The sequence below is a fragment of the Mauremys reevesii genome, linkage group 26, assembly GCF_016161935.1.
Source record: "Mauremys reevesii isolate NIE-2019 linkage group 26, ASM1616193v1, whole genome shotgun sequence".
NCBI classification, from domain to species: Eukaryota; Metazoa; Chordata; order Testudines; family Geoemydidae; genus Mauremys; species Mauremys reevesii.
The window spans coordinates 5146336-5172001 of NC_052648.1; the positions used below are offsets into that span (position 1 = coordinate 5146336).

A 25666-nucleotide genomic window follows, 5' to 3' on the forward strand; every position below is an offset into this window, starting at 1 on the left:
GCCGTCGCGTAGCCGTGTGGATGCAGCTCAAGCCGTTAGCCCAGCTGTGCGACTCGGGCCAGGCAGTTGCAAACCCAGGTTTACGACACTCAGGAATGGGCTTGGAAAAACCTGGGGTTACAAGGCCGTGTAGACAGACCCATGCTGAGCTCCCCTGGTGCAGCCGTGGCTTGCGCACGAGTGGCCAGCGCTGGAAGCTAGCTGCAGAGGGAGAATTCAGAGCGCCCTGACTGACAGCCATCCCGGTGCGGGCAGCTGGTCGGAGCCGCCCTGCTAGTCGCACGGTCACTGCAACACACCCGCCTTTAGGCTGTTTTCCCACTTATAAAGCAGCTTTTTATTTAAAAAAAAAAACCTCCAAGAAATTGGAAACAACGAGGCGTCTGGGACTAGTTAAGGGCCCAATCCTGCCAACATGCCCCATGTTTAACTTCAAGCCCTGTGGGCCGTTCAGCTGAGACAAAGGCCAGGGCCCCACAAACTCATTGCACCCACAGAGGGCAGGAGTGCGCAAAGGGAGCGAGACTTAAAGACGAGTAAAATCCAAGTGCCGGGCTGGGATCCTTGCGGCTTGGCGGGACCCCTTGGGCCCGACCGAGTCCGGGAGAGGCAGCTCAACCTTGCCTAGGGGGCTGCTCCCCTGTGGGTCCATGTGCAGGACGAACGGAAGGAGTTAAAGTTGAACCAGCCACGCAGCAAGGCACTTTGATCAGAGTCTTGCACACAAGGCGATTTATTATCCACGGTGGAACAGGGAGCTGAGATTTAAGCGCTAGGTCTGCTGCTGCCAAGTTTTTTACTCCAGCTGTGCCAGGTTCCTGCTGTTACAAGCTTTCTCTTCGGCCTGGCCGCAGCGGGAGGAGGCGGCTGGCGGGTTGTTTTTAATGACTGTGCACCTAGTAATGATTAATCCCTGGGCTGCCATTTTAAGATGAACAAAGAGGGGAGGAAAACAGAGGGGACCCAGGTAGCTGCTTTTAAAGGAAACCCAGCCATCCCCCTTCTCAAGGCAGTGGCTCCAGGAATGGAGCCCTGAGCCAGAGGCCCATCTGCAGGCAGCACCAGGCTGATTAACGGCACCAGAGAGAGCTGCAAACTAAGGTAAGGCAGTGGGTGTTTGAGCGCTTCACGGGGCAGAGCTGCTCCGTTATTTTTGTGTCAGTACATTTCAGGATCGTCTAAAGCTCTGTTGAACTTAAGGGGGCCAGATTCCCAGCTGGTGTCAATCAACCTGCAGCCAGCTATGGGTCTGGCCCCATTGACCTCAATGGCGCAATGGTAATGGATACTAGCTGAGGCTCTGGCCTAGACAAATTTTTCTCATGAGGTCAGATGACTGAATTCACACAGCTCTGTCTCCGAGAGTTCTCTTTCGATGCAGAACACCTTGAATGTTTACCAGCCGCTTCCTTCAAACATTAAATCCTTGTTTGTTGTTAAGGGGTTTTCATAGGGGCTGTTCGGTTTTCTTGTTTACTTCTAGAGTAACAAAGCTAGGAAGGAAATGAAAACAAGCTTAAATGGCTTTAGTGAATAAAGCAAGGCATTTGTTAAACAAAAATCTTGGGCAATTCAAAGAACCCGGTTAAGAAAAGAGGCGGAGTTGCAAAATCTTTGCAGAAAGGGCTTAGGTGTCGGAATCGACTTCACCGGGTCTGGAAATTCTTTCTGGGGTCTGGGATCAAACTGGAACTGCAGCTTTTCGAAGCGCTGGGAGCTTTTGTTGTCTTTGAAACTTGAATCCTGGCCAAAGAAAGGAGGTTTGGCAGTGAGAACACAGCACCAACCTTATCGCGGGCTCTCTTGGGGAAAGAAAAACACGGGGGATTGGTTTTTAAAAGGACTGACTAGAGCCCAGCGGGTGTGAGGGGAGCGCACTGTTTGCTAGTGCCGGGGTAGGCGGGTGGAGACCCACGAGGGGCGTGTAATAAGCAAACCCTGCCCTGTCCTGCGCTGCTGGGCGCTTCCCAGCTGCAGGCCTGGGAAAACAGAGACTTATTAATCAGGTGAAATAAGAGAGGAGGTGGCACTGGCAGAAACTGTTGCAGCCGGAGTGGAGGCCCCAGCTGAACATTCCCATCCTGTCTCCAGCGGTTCAGGACGGCTGGATTCAGCAGGGATCATTGACCCCGCGCGATCCAAAAATCCAAGGTGAGGCTTAGAAGAATTCTTAGGAGGTTTGTTTGCCCTTCCCTGTGTCCTCTGCCCCTCCGGCTCTGCGGGGCGAACAATGACGCGCCGTGGCAAAGCTCTCTTTAGCTGAGCCTCTACCAAACTAAAAGGGCCTGTTATGAAAAGTTGGGTGAGGGGCAGAGCAGGCCATTCCCGTGGGAACCCGGGGGCCTGTGTCCAGCGAACAATTTGTACACTGCGAGTCGGCGCCTGCCGAACCGACCCAAAGGGCGCTTTGTGGGGAATGCAGGGGCAGAAGAGAGCATTTAAAACGTGGCTACCCCAAAATTGTAGGAGGTCAGATAAACAAACCTGCCTCTTGCTTGTATGTATCCCTTTAAATATAGCCCAGCAAATTCATCCCAGGGGTAATTATTCTCAGCAGTCAGGTCTTCCGTGTATTAGTGACCCTCGCTCGTGGGGGGGCACCGAACTGGAGCACCAGCCTGATGGCTACATGGCAGATTTATAGCCCCGCACTGCAAGCCCGGTGAGCTCGAGTCAGCTCCCTGGACCAGCTGTGGGTCTTTTGCAGTGTAAACATTCCCTGGGAGGCCAGGGTTCAATCCCCGGCCCTGGCCGCGACTCCCTTTGAGTAAGTGACTCGGTTTCTCTGAGCTGCCTTTGTTCTCCATGGCAATAATGGCATTTCCCTCCCTCACAGAGGAGCTGTAAATGTAAATATGTGAAATTCCCCCTTTACCGGATAACTGTCACCTACCAGTACACAGGCGTTCTCCTCCCTGGGCCAAAGTGACTCGTGCGGAAGCGGCAAGGTCGGGCCTTTTTCTCTTACTAATAAGGTTTGTGTTACAAAAGCATTTCTGTGTCTGAGCCTCTGTTGCTTGTCCCGTTATTAATCAGTGCTTGGGAAATGCTTTGAAGTACTCAGCAGTGTTGTTATTGCACAGACCAGGGCGTGGGGGTAGGGGAGACATAGGGAAAAACCGATTGACTGAAATCACAGAATCATAGAATCGTAGACTTTAAGGTCAGAAGGGACCGTTATGATCATCTAGTCTGACCTCCTGCATGATGCAGGCCACAGAATCTCACCCACCCTCTCCTGTATCAAACCTGTGTCTGAGCCATCAAAGTCCTCAAATCGTGGTTTAAAGATTTCAAGGTGCAGAGAATCTTCCAGCAAGTGACCCGTGCCCCAGGCTGCAGAGGAAGGTGAATCTGCCTCTGCCAATCTGCCCTGGAGGAAAATTCCTTCCCGACCCCAAATATGGCGATCGGTTAAACCCTGAGCATGTGGGCAAGACTCACCCGCCAGCACCCAGGAAAGAATTCTCTGTAGTAACTCAGATCCCACCCCACGTAACATCCCATCACAGGCCATTGGGCAGATTTACCGTTAGCAGTCAAAGACGAATTAATTGCCAAAATCCCTGAATGTAAGGCAGATCGCGTAGCACGACACAATAGAAAGGCATGCCTGTCTGCTGAGGTACTTGTACCGGCACCATAGCATAGGAACATGCAGAAATAATCTCTCTTAGAAACATATAATCTGCGGGGGGTTGGGAGTTTGCATTTTGTTACCAAAGCGTCTGAGCAAAATTACTTTAGTTCAGTGGGTGGTGGGTTTTTTAAATCTTTTGCTTTATTTGGTTGAAGCAACTGGAGTAAATTCAAGTGAGTACATTTTGTGGGAGGTTTAAATAAAAGTGCGGTTGAATTGGTTGGTTGTGAGGATGTGAGAGCCTGTTTCTCAGGATTTGCACCAATATATCAGACCTGCATTTGGCAGAGTTATTCCAGATTTATGCTGGGACCAGAGCCTGGAGCTAGTGCAAGGGGGGCAAAGTGGATCTGTTTTCATTGCAACGTTTACTCAGGTTCTTGCTCCGGGATTGCCGCAACCCAGATCCCGTCCACACACAAAACCCTCGGAACCTGAGTTTAGTGGTGCTTTCGCCCTGGGCTAGGGCGGAGAGCTAACCCGCTGGTAACCCGCCCACTTGTGGTGAGGATACCAGGCTGGCAGTCCTGCAGGGCCTTCCCACAATTCCCTCCATGCGCCTAGAAGGACAGACAAGGTCTCCCAGAATCCACAGGGAAAACACCCCGTGGCTCAGCTTACTGACCGGCAAAGACCCAAGGATGGGCCCCCCCCGGCGTCCTAGACGCAGGCACAGTCACTTGGGTAGGGCTTTGCCGTGTGGCTGCCCACCCCACACCAGGGCTAGGCTAACCTTGGGGTTGCTCACCCCACTTAACTCAGACCCCATGTGACTTAGGAACCCAAGCCGCCTGGGAAATCAGCAGGCCCCCTCAATTCCCAGGACTTTGGAGACTTCTGAAAATGGGACTTTGGCTCCTAAGTCATTTGTGTGCTTGTGTGTTTTAAAAAAAACTTTACCAAGGCTTCTAAAGTTCAGCTAGGAGAATCCTTTGCAAGGCAGAGGGAATTGCACCCCCCTCTGGTCAATGGGAATTGCACCCCCTAGTGTCAGGGATGAGCATAGCCTGGGGCATGGGGGCTGTGTGACCCCTGCGGCCTTTGCTTGTTGTGCATCAATGAGTCCATAGAGGTGACTGGGCTTTCTGGTCTCTGCAGGGGAGAAGGGTCTCGCCCCAGCATGGGGAGATGGTCCTGAGGGCTCAGGGAGGAGGCTGGCTGGGACCAGAAGGAAGATTAGCTCAGGGAGATGATTCTGGGACAGGGGTGGGCAAACTACGACCTGGGGGCCGCATCCCACCCTGCATACGTTTTAATCCGGCCCTCGAGCTCCTGCCAGGCAGTGGGGTCGGGGGCTTGCCCCGCTCCGTGCATCCCATGGCCCTACGTAGCTCTCGGAAGCAGTGGCATGTCCCCTCTCTGGCTCTTACACGCAGGGGCAGCCAAGGGGCTCTGCACTCTGCCCCGCCCCAAGTGCCACCCCCACAGCTCCTATCAGCCAGGAACCACGGCCAACGAAAACTGCAGGGGCAGCGCCTGCGGACGGGACAGGTGCAGAGCCGCCTGGCCGCACCTCCGCGAAGGAGCTGGAGAAGGGACATGCCACTGCTTCCGGGAGCTGCTTGAGGTAAGCGTGGCTCAGAGCCTGCACCCCGACTCCCTTCCCTGCCCCAACCCCCTACCCCAGTCCTGATCCCCCTCCCACCCTCCAAACCCCTTGGTCCCAGCTCGGAGCACTCTCCTGCACCTCCAACCCCCTGGCTTAGCCCTTCCACCCCACCGTGGGGGCAAAGCTCAATCCTTTCTGAGCTGGAGAGACCAGTTGTGCTGCTCAGGACTTAAAGCGGGGTCTGCATGACGCCTCCTTTGGCCGCTGGGGCCAGGGAGAAGATGGCCCCATACTTGCAGGCTGCACCCGTCCCCAAGCACTGCCTGGTTCCTGCCTGGGCTCGCCCAAAGCCCTTCCCCCAGCCCATGAATGGTTAAGACACCCTATTGCTAGGTCAGGGGAACGGCTACACTGCTGCTTTCAGCCCCGTAACGCAAACCGGAGTCTGTAGACCCAGGCTCTGAAACTCGCTGCTGCAGGGTTTTTTTGCAGTGCAGACGTACCCAGCGACTAATATGCTGGACTGGACCATCTATGTAGATGCAATTACAATATCCAGGTCTGTCTCCTCTTACACTGGGGTTACGTTCCGCAGTCGGCGCGTAAAGCGAAAATCGCGTCTAGTCAAAATGACATTGAGTGTAACGGTGGGCGGAATCGCCCGCACTACAGAAACAGTATTGCCATGGTTATTTTTCTCTTTTTTCCTTGTTTTTGCCAACCACGTAAAGCTGAAATCGCGCATGTTAAATGCACCTAAGATGCGACAGACCTGTAGATTTCTTTCTATCTATCTAATCTATCTATCTACCCCCATACACCCAGGGCCGTCCCCGGGTGGGGGGAGTGGGGCAATTTGCCCCAGCCCCACGAGAATCTGGTATTCTATAATATTGCAACTTTTTTTTATGGAAGGGGCCCCTGAAATTGCTTTGCCCCAGGCCCCCTGAATCCTCTGGGTGGCCCTGCATACACCCCATCCATCCATCTATCTATCTAATATACTTACCTATCTATATAAAACCACCCCTACTTTATAGACGGGGACACTGAGATTTTCAAGGGGGCCTGGCCCCTAACTCCCATTGACTCACTATGAACCGCGGTGCTTCTGGTAGTGCCTGAAAGCCAGCCAGGAATAGGGCCCCGCTGTGCTAGGTACTGCACAACTACGAAGCCGGAGGCGGCCAGCGCTTACCGGCTCACTGAGCCGAGAGAGGCCCAAGGGCCGTGACCCCCGGCAGAGGTGGCAGCAAGCAGCATGTCGATGCCACTTTTCCTGGGGGGTGGCAGTGGCTTAGTCTGGAGGAGACCAGCTACCTGGAAAGCAAAGCGGGCGGGGCAGGTGGGGAGCGATGCTCAGAGCTGGAGCAAACAGCGCAGGGCAGCGAAAGTCCAGTCAGAACTGGGGCAAGTCCTCTGAATAGTCACAGCTCCCTGCTTCGGCTGCCCCGGCTGGCCGGTTCCGCAGCCGTCGTCTCCCAAGGCCGGGCGGCAGCAGAGGGAAACGCGTGGCCCTCACGCCCTTTGCTCGGGCAGTTTGTAAGTGACTAGCCCAAGGCCTTGGTGGCAGAGCCAGGATTCGAACTCCCTGCCCCTGGGCTTGTCCCACCCTCAGGCCACCCTGCTTGACCAGCTTCTTTATCTGCCGCTCTACCTAGGCGTTTCTAAGGCTGTGGTCCCTGGCGTCTGCCCTGCGTCGGATCCTTCCTCCGCCATGTACAGCCAGAAGCCCTACACCAGCCCGCCCACCGGCTACGGCCCCCCCGGCGACGGCTATGGCTACGACATCCACTCCCCCGCGCCGGGCTCCTTCTACGTGGAGGACGTGCCGCAGTATTTTTACAAGTGGAACTCTCCGCCCGGCGTGGTGAGGATCCTGGAGGCCCTGGTCGTCCTGCTCTGCATCACCATCTTTGCCTGCGTGGCCTCCACGCTGGCCTGGGAATACAGCTACGGCTACGGGGGGATGTACGGGAGCGGGCTAGGCAGCTACTACGGGTCTGGCTATTATGGAGGAGGGATGGGCTACGGGGGCTACGGGGGCTATGGCGGCTATGGAGGCTACTATGGCGGGATGACCAACCCGCGGGCAGCCAGCGGCTTCATGATCGCCATGTCGGTCTTGTGCTTCATCGCGCTGCTGGGGCTCTTCGTGGCCAGCGTCACCAAGTCCAGCGGCGCCCGGTCCCGCAGGTTTTACCTGGCGGTCATCGTGGTGTGCGCCATCCTGGCCTTCGTCATGCTCATCGCCTCCATCGTCTACATCATGGGCGTCAACCCCCGGGCGCAAATGACAGGCAGCTACTACTACAGCCCCATGCTGACCATGTGCAACCAGATGTACTCCTCCGGCGGGGCCTACATGAACCAGTACCTCTACCACTACTGCACCGTGGACCCGCAGGAGGTAGGATGGGCACCGCTTGCCTTTTCCCTTCAGCTTTCTCGCCTTCTCTTCCCTCCTGCAGCTTTCTCTCCTTCTTCACTCTCCTTCTCCCGCCTTCAGCTTTCTCTCCTTCTTTTCTCTCTCCTTCCATTTTGTCTTCGTCTTTCGTTGACTTTCTCTTGAAGCTGTTCAGAAAATGAGCTGACTGTTTTGGGGAAAATGTTGATGCCAATTTAGTCCTTGTGTGTGTGTGTGTGTGTGTGTGTTTGTTTGTTTGTTTGTTTAAAATGTGAAATGATCAACAAAGGTTGTTGAAAATTTCCTACCGTCTCGCTCGCTCGATTTCACAAACGAACAGGATGAAACTTGGGTCAGAATATTAATGGCAACCCCCCTTTTGTTTTGTTTTTTTGTTAAAATTTGACATTTTGCTTGGCAATGTTGGCATATCCCAGCCAGTCTGTCTATTTTTTGCCATTAACACTCATTTTCTCTCCAGTACCGCCGTAGCCATCAGCTGTAACTGCTGCTTTCCCTTTTCCACTAGCCATTGGTGCACGTCTCCAGCTTGCCTCAGCGAAGGGCAGTTCCTGGTGACTAGCGTCAGCAGCCCCTGGATCTACACAGGGTGTAACCGGGGCTAGGAGGACGGAGCTGAGGACAGGGAAATTCAAGGCTCAATACCAGGAGGTGCTTCCTGGTGGGCGAAGCTGTGGAGCAATCTCACAGGGGAACGGTGAAGACCCAAATAGTTGGGACTTCAAAATCCAGGTTGGACAAAGTATTAGAAAAAATCCTGCTTTGGTGGGTGGATGGCCTAGCCCAGAGCATTGCAAACCGGCCCCTGGCCCAGGGGGGAGCTGGCTGCTCGCATGGTGCTGACTCATTCATCCTGGGTTTTGCAGCTGAAGGAGAGTCAGAGCTGGTGGGAGAGGGAGCTGAAGGAAGGGCATGTGGTTATTTTTCCATTCAGTCAATCGCTTTAGTTGACAGGGGTGTTATAGGAGGGGAGGCCAAGGTGGCCCACAAGACAATCCTGCTGCTAATAGCTCATCTTAATTAATTAGCCTCTTAGAGTTGGTAGGGCAACTCCCACCTTTTCAGTTTCTCTGTACGTGTACAGTATATATCTCCTCACGAGATGTTCCATTCTATGCATCTGATGAAGTGGGCTGCAGCCCACGAAAGCTTATGCTCGAATAAATGTGTTAGTCTCTAAGGTGCCACAAGGACTCCTGTTCTCTTATCGATATTGTGCAGCTAACAAGGATCTGCCCGGCTCCGGAGTCAGAGCTCTAGGCTGTCTGTCAGATAGGAGGCAGCAGAATATTAACAAACAAGGTCTCTGTGAAGCCAGTTTCGGTCTGGACAGAAACAATTGCAGCGATTTAAGCGGCGGGCTGGGTGGGGCTGCCGATACCACCCCCGTCTCCAGGATAAGATTAGCCCAGCCTGCTGCATTCCAGCCACCTGAAATCCAGAGTCATGTAGAGCTATATACTTTGCTCTATATTGCCTACCAAAAACAAGCAAGGAGCTGTGCTGCACCTGCCCGATGCATGGACCAGATGTGACCTAATCTGTCATTCCCCCCATGTCTAATTTCTATCTACTTCAACATTCTTACCAGGGCCCTGTGGGAAATTCTGGGGAATCTCCCTCTCTCACACACACCAAAATGTGAGGATTTGAACCCCTTCTTCTGGAGCAAAAATCACACAGAGAATAAGCAGCCCCTGTTTCTGCTGTTCTCAGCCACGTGTCTTTAGAAGAGTGTTGGTTGGTTCATTATGCAACAGGGAGTCAGGACTCCTGGGCTCTTTTCCTGGCTCTGTGGGGCCTTGAGAAAGTCGTTTTCTCTCTCACCGTATGCCTCAGTCTCCCAGTCTGTAAAATAGGAAGGCATTGGATCCCTATAGCTTGCAAGGTGCTTTGGCATCACCTCGTTTAGTTTTGGTTCTTGAGCTGAGCCCACTCCCGGAGAATCAAACCCCAGGAAGCTTTGCAGGCTCAATTGTTTTGCTAACTTCCACCCCGGGTAAGCTAATAGCAATGAGCAAAGCAGCGGCCGCCTCCCATGTGATTCTCCTTTGTGCCAGGGAGAGCTGGGGAAGCTGATTCTATTTGTTGCCAGCATAGCTGATATCCTACCGTTCCCCCTTTGAATGCTGCCGGGTTTGTCCTCTGTCGCTTGGCCAGTTCCAAAAGCCCTCGCAAACCCGAGAAGCTGCCTCTTCGTCTCTTCCTCCCCTAAATCCCAGTTCCAGGAAATTCCTCATCCGTCTCTCTCCTCCTTGGGGGGACTCTTTTGTTTGATGTAACAATTATTTTCCCTTTCATTTCATTTCCTGCCTCCTTTGGCACCTTCGCATGGACTGGAATGACTTCTCCAACTGTGCTGGCAAGTGGGGGGGTGTCTCATCTCCTGCTAGTGGCTAATCCACATAGAGGACAACAACCTACTGCTGCTACCAGCTGATGGAGTTCTTCCTTTAGCTTGAGCAGTAGAGGTCAGTGCTGCAGTGCAAAAGGTGCTGGGTTTGAACCAAGCTGATGGATGGCATAAGGGTAATTTCACTGACTCCCTGGCCAATGTGTTTTTTCCCCCTCTCTTCTAGGCCATCGCCATTGTCTGTGGGTTCTTCATTGTCATTCTTCTCTGTGTGATTTGCTTCTTTGCTCACAAGACGCGCCACAAGATCTGGAAGTTTGGGAAGCCCAATATCTACTGGGACAAGCCACTCGCCTTCCAGGAAGGCCCCAACGTGGAGGAGTGGGTGAGTCTAGGATGGTGCAGGCTGCGGGTGGAGCAGATGAGGGATAGGGACTTTGAGGCTCTAACCTGCTCTGGCTAAATCAGGGCATTACTAACCAGCCCATCACCGTGGTGTCTAGGTCCCAGAGGTACCCTCAGGAGCCAGACTGGGAAACAGACAAGGGGAGGGATTCTCCTAAGCCCCGTCCACTCATGGCACTAAAATTGAGAGCCCTCAAAGTGAGCTGTCACTCGCTGTAGGTTGTGCAGATCTTCGCAGCATGATCCATCCTCACCTTCATTTTAGCAGCAGAGAAACGTTGATGTTGGTAAATTGGAGAGGGGTCAGAGAAGAGCCACGAGAATGATTCAAGGCTTAGAAAACCTGCCTTACAGCCAGAGACTCAAAGAGCTCCGTCAATTTAGCTCAACAAAGAGAAGGGCCAGGAGTGACTTGAATTCAGTCTATAAAGAATCTACACGGGGAACAAATCTTTAATAACTGGCTCTTCAGTCTAGCAGAGACAGGGCTAACGTGATCCAATGGCTGGACATTGAAGCTGGACAGATTCAGATTGGAAATGAGGTGTAATAATTTAATGGTGACGGTAATTAACTGTTGGAACAATTTACTAAGGGTCGTGGAGGATTCGCCATCACTGACAATTTTAAAATCAAGCTTTAGATTTGTTCTAAGAGACGTACTTGTAGGAGTTACCTTGGGAAGCTCTCTGGCATGTGTTATACAGGAGGTCAGACTAGATGATAGCAATAATTCCCTTTCTGGCCTTAGGACGTATGAATCTATAAATGGTTAACAATGTTGACATGTAGGCTTCGCCGTCTGTAGGCTTCAGAGTTAACACCCCATTGTGGTCAATGGGGCAAGCTCAGAAATCTCTCTGATCTGCTCTTTCAGGCTGTGGGCAGATGTGGCTGGATTCGTCTGCTTCACATTTTAAGGTGATCTAGGCAACCATAAAAGTCAGGGTTAGGTTAGGTTCTGGAGCAAAAGATGGACATGGGCAGTGGCCTGGCAGGGAATGTGGCAGAGTGGTGTGAGTGCCCTGCTGCATGTTATGAAATGTGCTATAGAAGAGCTAGGTATTATTGGTTTTGTTCAGTGTTTGTACGCCTGGCACAATGGGATCTTGGTCTGTGGCTGGGGCTCCGACTTACTGCCACAATTTAAATAAATAGTAATAATACTATCACGTAGCAATGAGTTCCACGGGTTAATTTTATATATTAGTGGAGGGGGGACGTATTTCCTTGCATCTGTTTTAAATGCCTTGTGTTTTCCATTTGCTTTTGGGTCTTTTTGTTGCTCAGATGTGAGTAACAGGGTGTTGAGAACAGGGCTGGTCCAAGCTATCTCGCATGCACCCAAAGATAAATAAAACGGGATCGGATCAGATAGGCCGCGAGCCTGGAGCCAGCAACACGAAGGGTTTCTGTTCTCTTCCCCTTTGTCCACTGAGTGCTCGAAAAATGTTTGCTTATGATATGATTTAGTTTCACCCTCGTCAATGATTAACTGGGCGGCTCTTGCCACGCAGGGTTTTGCCTGGCACATCTCAAACGTGTTCTGGTCCATCGCTTGGCGCCAGGTCACATCTGGTTGGCAGTGGGGTCACAGGCACTTGGGGATGGGGTGGGGGAGCGGGGTTGCTTGTTCGGGTGAAATTTCACACCAGCGTAAGTGCTGGGCCCCGCTTAAGCCTGGGAAATTCACCTCTCCGGGCAAGGGGCTGGCGGGCAGCCTTGCCACCACTTGCATCCCACTTATACCCGTGCCAAGGGAGCAAAGGATTCTGGGATTCCCAGCCATGGCTGTAGTGGTACCGTGATGTTGTGCTGGGCTTCTGCCCAGGGTGAACTCACCCGAGGGCCCATCAGAGCAATCATCCCTCTCCCCTCCAGTGCCTCCCTGCCTCTCAGCGTGAGCATCTGATGCCTGAAAGCCTAATGCAGAGTGACAAGCCCTCCAGGGCGCTGCTGGGCCAGAGCATATTGGGCAGTTGGCATCCCCTCCGCTGTATGGCGTGACGCAGAAAAGCAGCCGTCTCCGCATCAGGGAACTGAACAGCACCAACAAACCCAGCCGTGGGGAAATTAACACTGGAGGAAAAGACTCGTCTGTAGCAGGAGCCTCCTTTGTTCTGTTTGGGGTCTTGTCCTGCCCTCGTAACTAGGGTCTGAGCGCTGCCCAGGCATGTCCTCAGGGACGTGTACCGTGTTTAAGGGCTGGGCTGCGATATGACCTTCGGAAGGAGAGTGAGAGAGCACGATAGGCAGCGCGGCCTAGGGGTTAGAGCTGGATGGGGGTGGGGAGCCAGGACTCCTGGGCTGTAGTCACAGCTCTGGCAGGGCGTGTCTAATGGCACAAGCAGGGCTGGCAGCGTTGAGTCCGGGCAGGGGTCAAGGGCCCAATTGTGTGTGGAAGTGAACGAGCCAAGTTCTTCCCAGACTGGGCTCTGCAGGTGGGAGCTGGGATTCCCCCCCCCCCAGGCTCAGCTCCCAGGTCCCCCTGGGGTTCCCCCCCCCCAGGCTCAGCTCCCAGGTCCCCCTGGGGTTCCCCCCCAGGCTCAGCTCCCAGGTCCCCCTGGGGTTCTCCCCCAGGCTCAGTTCCCAGGCCCCCCTGAGATTCCCCCCAGGCTCAGCTCCCAGGTCCCCCTGGGGTTCCCCCCCAGGCTCAGTTCCCAGGCCCCCCTGAGATTCCCCCCAGGCTCAGCTCCCAGGTAGCCATGGGGTTCCCCCCCCCCCAGGCTCAGCTCCCAGGTCCCCCTGGGGTTCCCCCAGGCTCAGCTCCCAGGCCCCGTCCCCTGGGGTCCCCCAGTGAGATTCCCCAGGCTCAGCTCCCAGGTCCCCTGGGGTCCCCCAGGCTCAGTTCCCAGGCCCCCTTGAGATTCCCCCCCAGGATCAGCTCCCAGGTCCCCCTGGGGTTCCCCACCAGGCTCAGCTCCCAGGCCCCCTTGAGATTCCCCCAGGCTCAGCTCCCAGGTCCCCCTGGGGTCCCCCCCCAGGCTCAGCTCCCAGGCCCCCCTGAGATTCCCCCCAGGCTCAGCTCCCAGGTCCCCCTGGGGTTCCCCACCAGGCTCAGCTCCCAGGCCCCCTGAGATTCCCAGGCTCAGCTCCCAGGTCCCCTGGGGTTCCCCCAGGCTCAGCTCCCAGGCCCCCCTGAGATTCCCCCCCGGATCAGCTCCCAGGTCCCCCTGGGGTTCCCCCCCAGGCTCAGCTCCCAGGCCCCTTGAGATTCCCCAGGCTCAGCTCCCAGGCCCCTGAGATTCCCCCCAGGATCAGCTCCCAGGTCCCCCTGGGGTTCCCCCCCAGGCTCTGCTCCCAAGCCCCCCTGAGATTCCCCCTCAGGATCAGCTCCCAGGTTTCTCTGCATCTTTGCTCGTGTGGGAAGGAAGGTGGGAGAGGAACTGCCTTAGCCAGGGAACGAAGCTCTTTCCTCCAAAGATCCATCAGATCCCAGACAAGTGACAATTTCTGCCCCCGGCAAGAGGCTCCAGCTAACAAGCCGCAAAGGGCCAGGAAGGAAGGAAGGGTGAAGGGGAAAAACATCTGGACTTCTAGGATTCAATCTAAACAAATACCTCCCACCCCTCCCCATTTCCTTAACCTCCAGGAGCAGATGTGGCCACATTCCCTCGTTGCCGGCACCTCTCCTGCATCAGCAACCCAGCACCTCTCGGCCTGCGGGCCCAGTGCTAGGAAATGCCTTTGGCCTGAGGTCAGGGACTAGGATGCCCAAAGGAAAGCTGCAGGGAACATTAGGGGGCCGGGGCCCTGCAGCTGCAAGGTTACATAGCGCAGAGCAGACGTTCATGCTCCGGTGGGCAGGGGAGGGAGTGGCCTGCACGGCAGCATGGAGCAAAGACAGCTCCCACGGGTGGCTGGGTGGAGGCGAGGAGAGGAAGGGGTTAACGAGTGCATCAGCTATCCAGGGAAGTAATTGCAAGCAGGGGTAAACCTGAGGCATTTGGAAACGATCTGACAGGAGCAGAGGGGCAACTAGCCAAGGACGGGGGAGAATCAGGCATGCTGTTTATGAAACCTGTTGCATTTGATCGGTCTATGTGTGCCAATCCCTTGGGTTTAACAATCTGTCCCACTTTGTAGTTCGCAGTGACACTCCAGGTACCTTTTCCTGCCCTGAAGAAGAGCTCTCGAAAGCTTGTCTCTTCCACCAGCAGGAGCTGGTCCCATAAAAGATATCGCCTCACCCCTCTTGTCTCTCTCATATCTATCGATCTCTCTGATCACCAGCCTCAAACTCAATCTGGCCTCCCAGAAAAATCACACAATTGGTTTAAAAACTATGAGATTTTAAAAAAAATAATCATTTTGGCTGCTTTTGGTTTGCCTTCTGGTTAGTGAGCCGCTGGGGGGTCACGCAGGGTGTGGGCTCAACCTTTCCTCCAAAAGCATGAAGTTTAGAACATGACTCTAAAAAAAAAAAAGAGATTCTCTCCTAATCCCCTGATTCCAGGAGCTGGAGCTTTTGGAGAAACATGAGGTGTTGAGAGAGTTGGCAACACTATCAATCTCTCTACATCATCTTCTCCGCATGCTACAAGTGGGGCTTTCTTTCTTTCTTTTCTTTCAAGACCCTGATGAACTCATTCTAATGTTAGGTTTCAGAGTAGCAGCCGTGTTAGTCTGTATCCGCAAAAAAAACAGGAGTACTTGTGGCACCTTAAAGAAAAGCTCATGCTTAAATAAATTTGTTAGTCTTTAAGGTGCCACAAGTACTCCTGTTTTCATTCTAATGTTGTTTTACCATCTCCTCCTCCTCCCCCGGTAAATGTTATTCCCATTCATACATTAGCTATTTAATGATTATTTAAACATCTGTTCTGTTGGGATGCCCTCGTTAGCAGATGCCTGGTGGAGGTGGAGGAGGATGTACGTGGGGGGCTGGGCCGGGAGGCTATATCTAGGTCACAACGTCTAAAGCTATGGCTCCCCTGTTTAGAGCCAGATTTTGATACTTTGTTTTTGTAACTTCCCGCTAAGTTGTGTCCTACTGCACAATTGAGGCCAATGAACCTGCTGACTGTGTGAGACATTGTGTCCAGCATGAGGAAGGTTGTGTGAATACAGTGGGAGAGTTTCCTAGTGGTTAGGGCACTGGCCTGGGCCTGTAGGTTAGGATTCAATTCTCTGCTCTGCCACAGACTTCCTGTGTGACCTTGGGTGAGTCACTTAATCTCTCTGGGCCACAGGCTCCTATCTAGAGAGGAGACAGCATTGCCTAGTGGGTGCAGTGCCAGGCTGAGACCCAGCAGTCTACTGGGTTGCTGGGTAACCTGTAGTGTGTCACTTCCCATCTCTGTGCCTCAGTTTCACCATCTGCATAATGGGGCTATTGGTCCTCTGTAAAGCCTTGGAGATCAGCCGATGAAAAGTGCTATGTAAGCGGTAGGTGGTATCTGTACAATGGGCATAACTGCATTTCCCTAACTCACGGAGGGTAGGGGTGAGGATAAATCAATAGTTAGCGATTGGGAGGTGCTCAGATCCTACAGCGCTGGGGGTCCTAGACGTACGTAAGACAGATGGGCAGAATCTGGCCCTGTAGCCCACCATCAGCACAAGAGCAAAGCCTGAAAGAAGCAAAGTGCCCTCCCTGGACGTGACCAGTTTCCCAGCCCAGGGTGTTTCCATGTTCCTCCCAGCTCGGTTTATTTACTGTGCAGGTCGCTCCTGGGAGGCATTTCCTGAGTTCTGGTGGAAGCGTCTCCTGCACGGGCCCTGTAGGGACCCAGGTCAGGGCGGCACATCCTCCCTTTGTCAGTCCCAGGGATGCCTGGGGAGGGAAGGGTTAGCTGCTCCGCAGGTGGCTGAGTCCCTGTGAATTATTGCAAGCGAGGGGAGCAAACACCCCTGCGAAAGGGAACTGGCCCTGTGGCCCACTGGCACAGGGGAGTTCAGGAGGGGAAATTCCCACCCAAACCACCTGTTCCCTGGCACTGAGCACTGCCACTCCCCTTCCCAGGGAGCCTTGTACCTCCTTCGCTCCGCTCCCGCAGCTCCCAGTCCTCTAACAGCCGGGGGGTCACCCAGCAGCCCCACGGCTTTGTTCTCCACTGCAGGCTCCTGCGGGTGGGGGCATAGCAAGCCAGCTCCGCTAGGCCCTGGAATGGGGGGTAGGCCACACAATTTAACCCCATTCCTCTGTGCCTGGGACTTATCCACCCACCCCCACCCATCCCCCTGGCCTCTGCTGCTGTGCTGGCAGGTGGGGGATCGTGGGGCCTGGTGGTGCCAGCTGCGGGGTGGAGGCTGGTTAAATGGCAGGGGAGGTGTTTGCCAAGTGCGGATTTAGCTTATCAGCCAGTCGCATGGTGATAAGGGGGTTGGGGCTGCACACACGGGAGGCAGAGAGCCGGGACCTGGGCGGTGGTTCCTCATGCTCCGGATCCCAATCCCAGCTCCGTGGGGCCCTGCAGACCGGACGGGGGTTGGGCTGCACTAGCCGCCCCTGGTTTGGTGTGTGACGGTGACCAGGAACGAACAGAACCGGCTGGGCCAGTGCCAGCGTCCCCCTCACGGCTCTTTCAGAGCTTCTCAGCCCCTGTTATCCCAGCCCTGAGCTCCTCCTTCCGCCCCGCGCTCGGCCAGTGTCCCTGAATCCCGACCCCCAGCCCCTGTTATCCCAGCCCTGAGCTCCCCCCTCGGCCCCGAGCTCGGCCAGTGTCCCTGAATCCCGACCCCCAGCTCCTGTTATCCCAGCCCTGAGCTCCCGCCTCTGCCCTGAGCTCTGCCAGTGTCCCTGAATCCCGACCCCCAGCCCCTGTTATCCCAGCCCTGAGCTCCCCCCTCGGCCCCGAGCTCGGCCAGTGTCCCTGAATCCCGACCCCCAGCCCCTGTTATCCCAGCCCTGAGCTCCTCCTTCCGCCCTGAGCTCGGCCAGTGGGCTGCCGTTTGGGGCCCTTTGTGTGCACCCTGCAGACTGCCCCAGGCCGTCCCCAAGTCTGAAGTTGAGACCGAGGTCACGACTGGCCCTGGCTCTCGCTAAGGTGGAGCTAAGGGCAGAGCGTGACCCCAGCATCGCGCCCAGCCCCCCGCACACCCCAGGCCGCACGTGGGCCCAGAGGGAGCCGAACGCCTCTGGCTGCTTTTCAGGTGAAAAACGTTGCGGAGGGCGCCAGCATGCACGATGAGACGGCCACGCTGGCCTACTCCGAGAAGCCAATCAGCCCTGTCAACGCCCCGGCCAGCGCCTACGGCTACCCGCACAAGGAGAACGGCTACTATTCCCCCGAGGCCTACAACCCCAGCAGGTGAGGCCGTCCCAAGGGCTGGGAACCCAGGGTCCCTTTGTATCCAGATCTCCCACTCAGCCTCCAGCGGACGCCTCCCCCAGCCCAGCTGGGCTCACGGTGCTCGGCAGCCGCTGGTTTGATGAAGTGACGGCCCAGGCGGGTCTGGTGCTTAGAGCCCAGGGCTGGGACTCGCTGGGTTCAGTGCACAGCTCTGTGGGACCTCGGGCCTCATTTCCCAGACATCTGCAGCATGGAGGAGAACGGTCCCTCCTGTGTCTGTCTTGCACATCAGGCTGTGAGCTCTGGGGCAGCGACTGTCTCTCACTGCATGTCTGGGCAGCAGCCGGCCCAGCGGGCGCTGAGCTCACGCTACCACCCTGCTGCTGTGTCCATACCGATAACCATGCCCATGCGGGGAGGCAGCCCCAGAGGCCTGCGTTCCCTGTTTCACTCAGACCTGCCGCCTTGCCACGCCGCCAGCCCCCGGTCACCGCAGGAGCTGGGGCTCTCTAGCCCAGGGGTCCCGCCTGGATGGATGAGCAGTTTGGGGAGGTCTCAGGCTGAGAATCCTGGCTCTAGGCTGAGCCCCGTGTCCACATTGCCCCCCCCCCAGCTCTCCTGCCCGTGTGGTCAGCGAGCAGCCCGCCAGGACCTTCAGCACCAGCACGCTGGAGGAGAGGAGGAGGGAGAGCTCCAGCAAGCCCCCGGCCCGGCGTGGGAGGAGAAGGAGGCGCAACCCCGAGCTGGACGAGTCCCAGTACGAGACAGACTACACCACAGCCATGGAGTCCAGCGACGAGCGGGACAAGGACGAGTGGGGCAGGTGAGGGGCTCGCTCTCCCTGGGGCGTCCATCAGTGAGCCCTGGCTGCCTCTGCAGGGCCTCGGCTACTGGGGCCATCCCCCGGCAGGGCGTCGAGCACCAGAGAGAGCTGCTGTTAACATCACAGGCTGGGCCACAGGAGGTGGGGCTGGCCCATGGGGGAGCATGCCCCGGGCAAAGCAATGCACATTGGGAAACACAATCCCAACTGTACATATAAAATGATGGGGTCTAAATTAGCTGTTGCCACTCAAGAGACAGATCTTGGCGTCATTGTGGATAGTTCTCTGAAAACATCCGCTCAGTGTGCAGCGGCAGTCGGAAAAGCGAACAGAGTGGTGGGACTCATTAGGAAAGGGATAGATAATAAGACACCAAATATCATATTGCCTCAATATAAATCCATGAGACGCCCACAGCTTGAACACTGCGTGCAGATGCGGTGGCACCATCTCAAAAGAGAGAGATTGGGCTTGAGAACGGTTCAGAAAAGGGCAACAAAAATGATGAGGGGTATGGAACAGCCTCCATATGAGGAGAGATTAATAAGACTGGAACTTTCCAGCTTGGAAAGGAGACGACTAAGGCGGGATATGATGGAGGGCTGAAAATCATGACTGATGTGGAGAAAGTAAATAAAGTGTTACTGACTCCTCATAACACACGAACTAGGGGTCACCAAATGAAATTAACAGGCGGCAGGTTTAAAACAAACACAAGGAAGTGTTTTGTCACATAAGGCACAGCCAACCTGTGGAACTCCTTGCCAGAGGACGTTGTGAAGGCCAAGACCATAACAGAGTTCAAAAAGAACTAGATACATTCATGGAGGACATGTCCATCAGTGGCTATTGGGCAGGGATGGGGTCCCCAGCCTCTGTTTGCCAGAAGCTGGGAATGGGCGACAGGGGATGGATCACTGGATGATTCCCTGTTCTGTTCACTCCCTCTGGGGCACCTGGCATTGGCCACTGTCGGCAGACAGGACACTGAGCTAGAAGGACCTTTGGTCAGACCCAGTCTGGCCATTCTTATGGGCTTATGTTATGCCATGCAGCTGGACCAGGATCCAGGCTGCCCCATTTGGCCTGTGCAGGAGGGCTACTCCGGGGAGGCGGGAGGGGGATCTGATCACACCAGCTTCACTGACATTTTGACATGACGTGCTGGCATCCCAATTACCTCATGCTGGGATGTCATCATGTGCCTTGACAGCAGTATCTGGGGGACACCTGTGTTCCTCCCCCGTCAGGCAGGCCGGTGGCACGGCCCTCCTGTAATTCCAGTAGCCACCTGCCAGCTCCCGGGAGGCTGGTGCAAGAACAATGCTGCGTGGAAAGAGATTGCAATGATTTGGGGGCGGAGAGACTCAGCCCCTCTGCAAACCAGCCCCAGAGCACCCCCCCATTGAGTGCCCAGTCTAATCTCTCTCTCTCCCTCTCCTCCGGCCGGGCAGCGTGTACCCCCCAATCACCTCGGACAGCATTCGCCAGGAATACAAGCAGGAGTTCGACGCCGACCTCAAGCACTACAAGCAGCTGTGCGCCGAGATGGACGACATCAACGACCAGCTGAACCAGCTCAGCAAGCAGCTGGACGGCTTGTCGGAGGACAGCCCGCAGTACCAGGTCAGCGTGGGGCCAGGCCGGGGCTGTGCTTCACCGACTGACATGGAGGCTAGAGGCGTCGTGTCACGGTAGCACCTCTAGAGCTCAGCAGAGCTCAGGGCCCCGTTGTGCCTGGCGCTGCACAGACACAGAGACCGGCCCTACTCCAAAGAGCTCACAGGCTAAACAGACAAAGGGGGCGTTGTCGCCCCATTTTGCAACCAGGGAAGGGAGAACCAGAGAGATGCAGTGGCAGAGGCAGGAACTGAGCTCAGGTCTCCTGATTCCCAGCCCAGTGCCTTACCTACAGGGCATCCTTCCTGCTACTTCACCCCTCTGCAGAGGGGCCAGCACCAAGGGGGATGGAAGTCTCATTTGACAGCTGATGCTCATCTGTTTTGTTCAGGGACCCACCCTGCCCCTGTGGAAGCTGGCAGGGAATTTTGCCCAATCAGTGTGAGCTGGAAGACGTCTCTTCTCCTTCCCGAGCTCCAGCCCCTGCCCAGCCCATGCTGATTCCAGCAGCATGCAGTGCCGGGCTGCCTTGGGAAGCCTTGCTTTCGGCAGCACGGCTGGCTTTCCATACAGGAGCCTGAAAGGGCGTCTTTGTCAGCCCCCGCCTGGCACCACCCCCGTGCTCCCTCGTTAGCTACACTGCCGAGTGATGGCTCTGGGGTAATTCTCTGCTGGGCACATAACATGGCCCTCTCCTCCTGGGTTTTCTTTTTCAGGGAGTCGCCGAGGAATACAACCGGCTGAAAGATTTAAAACGGGTGAGTCTCCAAAACCCAGCTTCTCTTTAGCTACTTGCCTCTGTGCATATTCTGTCTGTCTGTGCTCCCTTCGGGATTGTGTGTCTGTCCAATTTCCCCGAGCGATTCAAACAGCGTCCCGTAGCGAGTGTCCTCAGACAAGGCCTTAGCCATTTCCCACTTGTCTACACATGCAAGCGGCGGCACTGGCTTAACTTAAATCCATTTCAAACCCAGATGGGATTAAACCACCGAAAGCCCCTATGTGCCGGCGTGGATATCGGCTTGAATCTGGTTCTGTCGGTTTAGCTGAACACCTGTCAATTTCCCTAGGTGAGCAAAATCATCGGAATGAGGCTTAAACCGATTTCAGGGTGTCCACACACAATGTTGCACCAGTTTTCGGGTTAAAATCTCGTGTTGAGTTAGAGCGGGCAGCAGACCAGCCCTTGGGGCCATTGATTGTGTTGCTCCCATGAAGGGGTCGGGACCGAGAGCACGGAGCTGGAGTTCTGTGTTTCTTCCCAGGGCAGGGGCAGCGTGGCTTTAGTGTGTGCGTAGCCAGCGATGTGGCTGGAAGGGCCCGGCTAGGGGTGGGAGGTTTGCTCCGTTCTGTGTGTCTGGTCCTGAGCATTGCTGTGCACATGCCGTTCTCACTGAAGGCGGTGGGAGCTGCACTCCCCAGAATCAGGCCCCCATTCCCTAGCCTGGCCGGGAAAGTCCCATGCAGCGGGTGCTTTTGTGACAGCCACCCTCTGGGCTGACATTGAACTGGGGACCTCCGGAGCTAAGAGTAGGAGCTGCTCCAGCTTGAGCTAAAGATCCCCTGGGTGGAAGGAGGGTGGGCGGGCATTGTAACAACTCCTGTTCTCAGGCCAAGGGGCTTGTACCACTCACCCGCTAGTGGGTTACACTCTGTAATGTGGAGATCTGTCATCTAGGACCCAGGCAATGCACCTGCTAGGCCTGGCCCAGGAGCCGTCAGCTGGTTCAATACTGCCAATCCCTCCATACCTGGGTCAGGTTCAAACGCATGACCTGGAGCGAAATGCCCTGCCTCCCTCTGCGGTGCCCCTGAGCTGGCTGCTTCGGTGTTGGATTACGCTCTGCGGTGCAGCTTGAAATACAACATGCTTCAGTGAGCTGAGACGGAGGAAAAACACCTCCTGCTTTCAGAGTTGTCTGGACGGCACCGTCCAGCGCCAGCCTTGCCCTCCTACAGCCTGCGGCACAGCAAGGGGGCCTTCTTCACTCAGCCGATCTGCTCCCTGCCGTGGGGATCGGGCAGACCTGCGGAGCTCACTGGCTTTGGATTATTCCCTTGAGCCTCGTAGAGTCAGCCCCGTGGCATGAGGGGTTTCCATTGGGGTTCATATATCCCAAAAGGCAGCTTAGTGCCAGTTGCAAAATCTTTATTACCGGGGAGCGTGCACGAGGCAAGAAGAAACCCAGCGCCCCTCTGGGATCCCAGGTTGCTTTTGCAGCAAAGACATAAATATCTCTCTGTTCATTTGCAAATGGAGGGGGTCTGAGCTGGGATAACAGTCAACATGTGGGGGTTGAACTCAGAACATCAGACATTAAGTACCAGATCTTCAAAGGGGACCAGCGCACATTTAAGCACTGAAGAGTGCAGTCCGTTGGGTGCTGAGCATTTTCTTAAATCTGGCCTCAATTGTGGGCACCGAGCCCTTGAAAATCTGGCCCTAAATTCTTAATATTTGCTCTCCAGAAGTATCAGTCTGTGCCACTTGAGCTAAAAACATAACTCCATTAGCTGGTAGCAATGGGAGGCTCTTAACTTCTTATGCGGACCAGCCACTAGATGGCGACGCATGACACATGCTGAACCAGCTCCCACAATGCTTAGTGCTTCCAGAGCACAGCTGCATTAGGGAGCCGGAGAGAATGTGCCCCCGTGTTCCCTGCAACGTTATTAACACCTCCTCGTTTCTTGCTCTCGCTTCAGACTCCTGATTATCAGACAAAGAAAATGGAGAGCAAAGCTCTGCGGAACAAGCTGTTCCACATCAAACGCATGGTGAGCGACTACGATAAGATGAGAGGGTAGCGCAGAAAGCGGAATCCTTTGGCGGGGGAAGAAATTCTGCATGTGGTCAGCCGCCTTCCCGCCACGAAGCGCTGCAGGAATGCCAAACACCTGGACTAAACGCAGATTTCTTTTTGTTTTGTACACTCGTTTCAAAAGCAGAATCTCTCTATCTTTGTGCCATTTCCAAACCGAAACCCAACAGGTCTCGGAGAGCGGGGCAAGAGGGTGATTTTTAGAACAGAAATGAAACTCCACGGAAGTTTGCGCTCTGGTTGATTCCGGTGGGCCCGTATCCTGCAATGACCTAAGCAGAAATCCTGGTCCCATTGAAATCAGTGACTTCAGTGGGGCTAGGAGATCCTCCTTGGTGCTTAAGTTTATGCGTGCGAGTCATTAATTCAATAGAACTGAGCATTAAGCATGCGCCTGCGGGTGCTGCAGCATCGGCCCCGCGGTTTGTACGTGTGCAGACGTACATTTGTAAATACGTGGCTATGTATATAAATTAGCCTCCTGTTTTATATGAGCAAAGAGTGAGCCTCGCTGTAGCATGCTCACATGCTGGTCCCCATCCTGCAAGGCCTTACTCGCCCACGTAGTCCCAGTGAGCTCAGTGGGACACCCCTCAGGTGCGAGGACCCTCGGTGGGTGAAATTCAGCCCTGGGCTGAAGGGTTTGTACAAGGCGTATGCACCACTGACACCCCCTGAGCACGGTAGGTGGAATGCGGCTCCATTGACCTCTGTGGGGATTGTGCCGTTGACTTCGGCAGAGCCTGGATTTCACTCCATTATGGGGACTTTGTGCTGCACAAGCCTGATGCTGGCTCCCTGTCCAGGAAAGGTTTGCAGGATTGGGTCCGTGCTCTCTGGAAAGGCAATTAGCAAGGACTCCTGCTCCCTCTTAGATTACTGTCATCTTTCCCCTCCATCCCCCGAGTCCCAGTGTGATTCAAAGCCAGGAGCATGGGAGAGCCGTGGCTGGAGCGCTGGAGCCCGGGCATGTTTCGCACTCCACACCAGGAAGGAGCCCATTGCAGCCAGCTGAGGGTGACGGCCTGTCTCCCACCACAGCAGCCGAGTGTAAACCCAGACCCGAGCTCCAGTGTGTCCCGGCCCCTCACCTCCTGCCCCGTTCTGCAGAAGTGTCTCTCGTGGAGCTGACAACTGAGTGTGGCGGCGGATGCATTTCACCAGGATGAATAATACATCGGGAACTCCTGAGTCACCCAGCGCAGCCGGCTCACACGCCTGACAACTTGACAAGCCAGCAAAAGCCAGGCTTTGGCCGCCCCACAGCAAGAGCCCATGCTAGGCATTGTGTGAGGAGATTTCACGCTCGCACGGGCATCACGGTGCCAGCCTTAGAATTGCGCCTCCCCCCCCCAGCTGCCACGGTTTTATAGAGCTGGGCGGCACGGTGCGAACGTCTGAACACAATTTTTTTTAACGCTGCCAGCACTTCCTACGCCAGTGTGCTCGTCTGTAGGGAACTGGGTATGATGTCTGGGTTATTTTTTTAAATAAACTGTATCTGTTGATTTTAAATTTCAGCATCTTGCTGAAAAATGAAATGCTTCTCCCTTTCGTTCCTGAATCAGCGTATGGCTTAAAAAAGAGATTCCCCGTATGTTTAACTGGCTGCAGCCAGAGTCAGTGTTTTGTCGCTGGGGCGAAGCAATATTTGGAGGTAGAAATTGGGCACGGGAAGAGGGTACAGCAAAAGCATTTGATACAGTCACTGCTGGCCGCCAGCCCGTCCACCCATTGCTGTGGTATCAGAGCAGCTTCTAACCAGTCACGACTTTCTGCTCCTGACAGCCCATGGGGGCGGTGAGCATCATCACCCCCGGTTTGCCAGGCGAGGACCCAAGGCCCAGAGCAACGCAAGGGATGAGGTCAGGCAAGGAGTCTGGGGCAGAGCTGAACCGTGACCCCCAACCTCTCCCAGCTCAGGCTCTGCCAGCAATGGGCTGGCAGCGTTCCCACTCCCAGCCACCTCAGGGTTACGTTCTTATAGCTATTTCGTATAGCTGCAGTCTTATAACATACCTTGGGGGTGGGGGGCGGACGGACCTGTACATTTGGCAGAGAGACGCTGCTAGAGCCCTAAAGCAGCCGTTTGCCTGCTGCCCGCTGCCTCTCACGCCCTGCTGGTGAGTGCTGCTAACGCTGGGTGCTCCCCCTTTCACGCTCTGTAAGGAGCGGCCCCCTTCCTAGGGCCCTTTGAGTTCTGCGGCCAAGCGAGCCAGGCCAGGCGCTCCAATGGCTTGGTCATGAGGGGCACAGGTTGCGAGGGGGGTTGGTCTGTGGGTGCCTTGACTCCCATTTGGTGCAGTCTGGTGGCTTCAGTCCCCTGCCCGCCCAGCCTTCGCCCTGTGGGCTGCTGGCCCATGTGACCTGCAGACAAGGGTTGCAAGGTGCAGTTAGTGTCTGGTAGGGTCAGATAGCAGCTGGGACTGGGGAGGAGCCATTAGACCCATGTGACCAGCCCTTGTGTTGCTCACACTTGGGATTTTTATTGTGGGGGGTGTTTTTCTTAAAGCGCCTGCACCTGGGGGCATGGGATTCACGAGCATTTCAGCGTTTGATTTCAAGACAGAAGCCTCTAGCCCTGGTGGGTGCAGAGAAATGGCTTGAAAATTGTGACCCTTAAAGGCTCAAAAAAACAGAAAGGAAATTGAGGGGGGGGGGAACCCTCCCCCAAAACCTATCGTTCTGTGAAAGCTCCTGATTGTCTTTAGCTAATCTCGTGATTTCTGGGAGCAGGGGGAGGTGACACGTGGCACATGCTGCTTGTCCTCTCAGGCCTGTAGATGCTGT

The 25666-nt window shown here is 55.1% G+C and overlaps 1 protein-coding gene across 3 annotated transcripts; it reads left to right on the top strand.

Annotated features, from left to right (window-relative positions):
• Positions 1 to 948: 948 nt before the first annotated feature.
• Positions 949 to 24380, top strand: LOC120391961 (occludin-like). Of its 3 annotated transcripts, none has more exons than XM_039516227.1 (9): positions 949 to 1101; positions 2007 to 2151; positions 6851 to 7599; positions 10197 to 10355; positions 17471 to 17628; positions 18224 to 18433; positions 19889 to 20060; positions 20771 to 20812; positions 22761 to 24380. In XM_039516227.1, the coding sequence occupies exons 3-9, from the start codon at positions 6907 to 6909 to the stop codon at positions 22860 to 22862; spliced, it is 1536 nt and encodes a 511-aa protein (XP_039372161.1). In that variant the 5' UTR covers positions 949 to 1101; positions 2007 to 2151; positions 6851 to 6906; the 3' UTR covers positions 22863 to 24380. The 3 variants fall into 3 exon arrangements, with proteins under 3 accessions (XP_039372161.1, XP_039372160.1, XP_039372162.1); XM_039516226.1 differs by lacking the exon at positions 2007 to 2151 and adding an exon at positions 2837 to 2975; XM_039516228.1 differs by lacking the exon at positions 2007 to 2151.
• The last annotated feature ends 1286 nt before the right edge of the window (positions 24381 to 25666 follow it).